This window comes from Heptranchias perlo, chromosome 42 (genome assembly GCF_035084215.1).
Source record: "Heptranchias perlo isolate sHepPer1 chromosome 42, sHepPer1.hap1, whole genome shotgun sequence".
NCBI lineage: Eukaryota > Metazoa > Chordata > Chondrichthyes > Hexanchiformes > Hexanchidae > Heptranchias > Heptranchias perlo.
Genome location: NC_090366.1, coordinates 11,602,873 through 11,609,488, shown reverse-complemented (window position 1 = coordinate 11,609,488; position 6,616 = coordinate 11,602,873). Strand labels below are relative to the sequence as shown.

At 50.8% G+C, this 6,616-nt stretch overlaps 1 protein-coding gene across 2 annotated transcripts; it reads right to left on the bottom strand.

The window, feature by feature from the left end:
- Positions 1-226: 226 nt before the first annotated feature.
- On the bottom strand, positions 227-5,460 carry LOC137306294 (apolipoprotein A-IV-like). Of its 2 annotated transcripts, none has more exons than XM_067975460.1 (4): positions 5,346-5,460; positions 3,810-3,876; positions 2,144-2,297; positions 227-974 (listed from the first exon to the last, which is right to left on the bottom strand). In XM_067975460.1, exons 2-4 carry the CDS (start codon positions 3,850-3,852, stop codon positions 401-403), a joined length of 771 nt encoding a protein of 256 aa, XP_067831561.1. In that variant the 5' UTR covers positions 3,853-3,876; positions 5,346-5,460; the 3' UTR covers positions 227-400. The 2 variants fall into 2 exon arrangements, with proteins under 2 accessions (XP_067831561.1, XP_067831562.1); XM_067975461.1 differs by lacking the exon at positions 5,346-5,460 and adding an exon at positions 4,067-4,091.
- Between the last annotated feature and the right edge of the window lie 1,156 nt (positions 5,461-6,616).

The following is a 6,616-nucleotide window of genomic DNA, read 5'->3' as shown; positions in this document are numbered from 1 at the left end:
CATTTATGGGCAAGTCGTTGGCCTGAATTGATTTATTCGTGACTATTATTGCCACTGAATTACAGGAACTAATTCTCCATCTACTACCACCCCCGTTAAGATCAACGTAGGCAAAGGACCAAAGCTAAGAGCATCGTAGTGTTTAGGCCTCGACTGTGTCTCAGTCGCTAGGGAAGCTGATCACCTTAAAAGCTAAAAGCAAAAAAAATGAAGCACATTCAGGAAATTGCGACGCATAATTTATTCAAAATTGGCACAGAGGTCACATTTAGTTAAAATGTTTGCGGTGGGGGAGGGACTTTCCGACTGAATCAGATGGAGGTCCCACCAGTTAAGGACAAAAGGAAAGGGGAAAATCAGATTATTACATTAAGGCTGCGTGCATTTCTTGGACGGGCAATTAGTTTTCCTTTTGGGTGGATTCCCACATGGCGTTCAGCCTCTCCCGCATGTTCTGGTCATAGTTTCTCAATTTTCCGCTCATGTCCTCAGCGTAAGGGACGATGTTCTTCTGGAGCTCTTGGGCCTGTTGCACAAACTTGACCTGCAACTCCTCAACGAAAGGGATCAGGCCCTGTCTGAACTGCTCGATGCCCTGGTTGACCTTCAGTTGGACCTGCTCGGAGTACGGAGTCATCTTCTCCTTGAAGGTCTCCATGCTGAGCTGGATCATCTCCTGGAGCTCCTCAGCCCCGGCGGACAGATCTTGGCGAATGACCTCCGCGTTCAGGTCGACCTGTTCCTTGAGCGTCTGCCGGAGGTTCTTGATGCTCAGGTTGATCTGCTCGTTGAGTTGGTCGGCGTAAGGGGACAGCTTTTGGTTGACTTCTTCCAGGTTCTGCACAATCTGCTGACGCATCATCTCTGCGTTGCTGCTCAGTTTGTCCACCAGGTCCTGGGCAAGAGGACTCATCTTCTTGCTGACCTCCATGGCATAGAGATTGGCTTCGTTAATGCTCTGTCCGATTCTCTCACTTGCAAAGCAAACAAGGAAGGAAAATAACCAATTAATTAATTCGCCCGTCAATTAATCAATTGGGAAGTCGACCATTTCAAAATCCGTTTTTAAAAAAAGGCAACCTTGCATTTAATGGCGCATCTCATCACATCTCTGCAGGTGTAATGAAGTGCTCTGAAACGCACAGCAAGATCCCACAAGCAGCAATGAGATGAGGGAGGAACACTGGCCCAAGGGAGAAATCCCCCTGCTCTTCGTCCAAATAGTGGCCTTGGGATCTTTTACGTCCCACCTGAGGGGCAGACGGGGCCTCGGGTTAACATGGCATCCGAAAGACGGCACCTCCGACAGGGCAGCACTCCCTCAGTACCGGGAGCATCGGCCTGGATTATGGGCTCACGTCTCTGGAGTGGGGGCTCGAACCCATGACCTTCTGACTCTGAGGCCAGCATGCTACCCACTGAGCCAAGCTGACACTTTGAGGCGAGTTAACTGTGTGCATCGATATTTAATACTAGATATTGTTCCTTCCTTCCAGTTTCCTCCCTCCATTCCTCTGTGTTCACTCCATTTCGCAAGCTAATTACAGATGTGGACGGCTGTTCAGCCCATCTTAACTCATCCATCCTGCACTATTTGTCATTGCCCCGTGTCCTGCCCACTTCCAAATTTTGTCGAACTCACTCCGAGCTCTCTCCTTTGATTCCACTGCACCTCTTAGTTTGGTATCATCTGCAAACCTGACCAATTTTGCATCGAGATTTCGGAACCCGGGTCGTTAGTGTAAATTAGAAAAGTCATGGTCCCAGCACTGAGCTCTGAAGTTCCCCCCAACTCCCCCCAACTCCCCCCAACTCCCCCCAACTCCCCCCACTGAACTAACTCCTGTCGAGCACTCGTCATTTCCTGCCCATCAACCAGTTTCTTATCCATTCCCAAGTGAGGGGACTGGAGGGATGGGCTTCGATGGGACGGGTGGGGGGTACTGGAGGGATGGGCTTCGATGGGACGGGTGGGGGGTACTGGAGGGATGGGCTTCGATGGGACGGGTGGGGGGTACTGGAGGGATGGGCTTCGATGGGACAGTTGGGGTACTGGAGGGATGGGCTTCGATGGGCTGAATGGCCCCGTCTTATTTCAGTATCTGATTTCACCCTTTACTCATCCACAGGAAGCCGCACGTACTTGATCTCTGCTCCCATCTCAGACTGTTTGATGGCGTCGATGTTCTCCTGAGCCATGTCAGTCGCTTGGCTAACGTAGTCCCAAAAAGCGGCTTTTGCTTCCTCAAACCTCGTCCTGTGCTCGTGTTGCCATGGAAACAAGTAAGCCTGAGACCCTAATTGGGAACAAAAAAAAAGAAATCACTCGGTCAGGCGATAGGATAGACATCAGAAAGAGACGGAGGTGGGAGTGATTGTTCAATAGGAACAGGAGTAGGCCATTCAGCCCCACTCCACCATTTGATAAGATCATGGCTGATCCATATACCTGCCTTTGGCCCGTATCCCTTAATACCTTTGGTTGACAAGATAGCCAGCCTGTGCCTAGGAAGATCCCGCAAACAGCAGAGAGACAAATGACCAGTTAATCTGTTTGTGGTGGGATTGATTCAGGGATAAATATTGGCCAGGACACCGGGAGAACGTCCCCTGCTCTTCATTAAAAAAAAAAGGTGTCATAACTTTTTACATCCACCGGGACAGGCAGACAGAGCTTCGGTTTAGTGTCTGATCAAGAAGTCAGCAGCTCCAACAGTGCAGCACTCCCTCGGTCCTGCATCGGGAGTGTCGGCCTGGATTATGGGGCTCAACTCTCCGGAGTGGGGCTCGAACCCTCGACCTTCTGACTCAGATCGGTTTTGGAAGGCGGGGGCGGGGGGGGTTACAGGCACGGATTCACCAGAATGATACTGGGGCTTAAAGGGTGAAGTGAGGAGATGAAATTGGCTTGTAGTCCCCCAGAGTTTAGAAGGTTGAGGAGCGATCCAGTCGAGGCGTTCGAAATGAAGGGATGAGAGAGGGGAAATGGAGAGAGAGAGAGAGAGGAAATAGTTTCTCCATCTCTACCTTATCAAATCCTCCGATTACATCACCCCTCAACTTTCTAAACTCAAGGCAACGCAATCCATTTGGAAATATTTGTCCCTTTCATGTGATTGAATCAGATTTTGAAATAGCTCATGAGTAACACGATTCTCGAATTTGGGGAGATACATAAAGATGAAATTAAAAATCAAATAACCAGGAGATATTGAGGAACGGAGAGAGAGAGATTATGAGGAGAGACAAGGGGTGGGATTAAGGTTGGAGGAACGGGAGAGAGGGGGGGCGGCAATCAAAGTCCACGTTTGGATGGCTTGTCCCCTTCCCCCACCGAGGTCCAGGGGCAAGACTGGCCCTCCAGGACCCCCCCCCCGCTGCACACCTCAGAACAATCCTCCATACCCATTACCGGAACGTTCTACCGCCCTCCCTACAATCCGCTCTCCGACACCCTCCCCAACACCACAACCCTCACGAGTTTGGCGCCCGAAAGGAGCTAGACAGCGCGGCTCCCGTTTCGGGCCCACTGCTCGCCGGGAGGAGAAGAGGCCGAGAAGGCCCAGAGAGCGGCTCGGGTCTCCGGTCTGCCTTGTTGGGAGGTGAGCTGTGGGCCCCATGCGGCACCCCCCCGCCCGGTTTGGTCGCCCAACCCGCAAAGTCTCCTCCAATGCCAACAGGGCGACCCTTTACACCCGACCCGCTCAGAGGGTCGATGGTCGGAGATCACTGCTAGGCCAGTTGCGAGGCCCATTAACACAAGGGTGGACCACCCTCCTCCTCGGAGAGAGAGCCCCAAAGATACTCACCGGTCAGGACGGTCAACGTCAGGATCACGCTAATGAACTTCATGGTGTTGGGGATCCAATTGGAAATCTGGAGAAAATCCAAACAACAACAAGAGGTGTGAAGATTTTCGCCTCGATGTGAGTTACCGTAAAAAGCTGACTTTATTCTTTACACAGCTCAAAACACTCCACTTCGAATTGCATTGACTGTTACGTAGGCCAACATGGCAGCCATTTTAAATATCTATCTGTTTTTGGAGGCGGGAAAGAGGACTTACATTTCTATAGCTCCTTTCACCACCTCAGGACGTCCCAAAGCTTCACAGCCAATGGAGTACTTTTTTTGAAGTGTAGTCACTGTTGTAATGTAGGAAACGCAGCAGCCAGTTCGCGCACAGCAAGATCCCACAAACAGCAACGTGATAATGACCCAGATCATCTGTTTTTTTTTTAAAGTGATGTTCGTCGAGGGATAAATATTGGCCCCAGGACACCGGGGAGAACTTCCCCCTGCTCTTCATCGAAATAGTGGCCGTGGGATCTTTCACATCCACCCAAGAGAGGGACAGAGGGGGGGGCTCAGTTTAACGTCTCATCTGAAAAGACGGCCCCTCCGACAGCGCAGCACTCCCTCAGTGCTGGCACCGGGACTGTCGGCCTGGATTATGGGCTCGAACCCACGACCTTCTGACTCAGAGGCAAGAGAGAGACACACTGAATCACTGCTGACACCTTAAATGTGCACACACTTAGAACCGTAGAAAAAATACAGCACAGAGAGGGGGCCATTCGGCCCACCATGTCCACGCAAGAGTTCCTCTGGTCGCTATTTCTAGTTAATTGTGTCAAAGGCACATTTCCAGTCTCACCACCTCGAGGAAATCTCCACAGAAGTGATGATCATTTAGCTACTCCCACCCTGACTACACATCAGCCGTGGCTCAGTCTTTCAGATGAGACGTTAAACCAAGGCCCCCCCCCGTCTGCCCCTCTCAGACGGATGTAAAAGATCCCACGGCCACTATTTTGAAGAGCAGGGGGGAGTTCTCCCCGGTGTCCTGGGCCCAATATTTATCCCTCAACCAACATCACTAAGACAGATAATCTGGTCATCATCTCATTGCTGTTTCTGGGATCTTGCTGTGCGCAAATTGGCTGCTGCGTTTCCCTACATTACAACAGCTCCCACTCGTCAAAAAGTACTTCACTGGCTGTAAAGCGCTTTGGGACGTCCTGAGGTTACAAAAGCCGCTGTGGAAATGCACGTTCTCTATTGATTCAACTTTTTCCAAAAAATGAGAAAAAAAGCCACTGCAGACAAAAACTTCCCCCTCCATCGCCAACCCACGCTCTCGATGTTGAAACAATCACTGGTAACTTGCCCGAGTTAACCTTCACCTCTGGTACAGCAGTGTGACACTGTGGTCAGACCATTGTACAGAGGTGATGCTCTCAGTCAACGACAGCTACATGAATCACGCAAAGCAAAGTCAAACCAAAACTAATTAGTCAACCATTCACTCAGCATCACGAGATATCCCTCATACAAATGCTTACCTGCTCAGGTTTGAATCTCCAGAGAAAGTAACAAGGGTGTTCAGATACCCAATATATATATGCATCCCTCCTGGCCGATAAGGGCTCGATACTGCTCCCTCAGGGTCCTAAAGTCCAACCGTTTATCGCTCCTCTGACCTCATTTCCCAGTAACTTTTATGACTCCGACCCTTGCAGCAACTCGAAGGCGGGGTCAAGCAATGGGTTTGGCAGCGAGCGGACATTTTAATCCTGAAAGGAACTGTCCGTTTATTAAAGCAGCCCCTCTAAATCCGAACACTCGACCGTAGAGCCTGGCGGAGTACGTTGTCTTATTTAGAGAGGTTTAGAATTAGCTGTGGGATTGAAATGAAGCAGACCGTGCGATCTTAGTAATGGGTTTAATCTACCGTTTTAACCGGTGTTAACAAAAGGCAGTTAAACTAGTTTATGATTGCAGATCTTTCCAGCCTCTCCTTAGAGAACGGTGCAGAGTGGTGGAAGGGTTTGCAGGCTGGTTAACAGTCTGGCAGCCGCGATGTGAACACTCCTTCCATGGCTGTAGCCATCCGGAGCTCTGGCCCCCGCTCCCCGGGAGCGTCTGGAGCTCCGGCCCCCGCTCGCCCGGGAGCGTCTGGAGCTCCGGCCCCCGCTCCCCGGGAGCGTCTGGAGCTCCGGCCCCCGCTCCCCGGGAGCGTCTGGAGCTCCGGTCTCCGCTCCCCGGGACCGATCAAACGGCGAGCATCCACACATGAGCACTAACCAAAGAGAGGGTTTGCGTGTCACTAAATCCCAAACATCATGGTCAATAATTATCCAAGAACATTAAGGCCAATTGTAACTGGTCCTGATGCCCAGGTAAAGATCGGCCAGCTCAGCAGTGTCCATGGATCTAATGTGGGATCTTGCTGTGCAGTGTGACTCCATCCCACTCCATGCACTCTTTGAAAATGTTGGTGGCCCTCTGGTGCCAATGTTGATGGTAGATCAGTTTAATAAAGGCCAGAGCGTTATACCAAGTAACACCCCGTGCATTATTCTGCTGCTAATGTACAGTTGGGTTGTAACAGTGTGTATCCATTTAAGGCCACACTGGGTCAATTAGAGGGTAATTGTCCTCAGGCAGATCAAGGGGTCAGTTAGAGGGTAATTGTCCTCAGGCAGATCAAGGGGTCAGTTAGAGGGTAATTGTCCTCAGGCAGATCAAGGGGTCAGTTAGAGGGTAATTGTCCTCAGGCAGATCAAGGGGTCATTTAGAGGGTAATTGTCCTCAGGCAGATCAAGGGGTCAAT

Excerpts from the sequence above, each read along its gene's own strand:
- LOC137306294 (XM_067975460.1), bottom strand. The coding sequence starts at position 3,852 with ATGAAGTTCATTAGCGTGATCCTGACGTTGACCGTCCTGACCG. Across the intron at positions 2,298-3,809 it reads GACGTTGACCGTCCTGACCG|GGTCTCAGGCTTACTTGTTT; the intron begins GTGAGTATCTTT and ends GTTCCCAATTAG. Across the intron at positions 975-2,143 it reads GAGATGGGAGCAGAGATCAA|TGAGAGAATCGGACAGAGCA; the intron begins GTACGTGCGGCT and ends TTGCTTTGCAAG.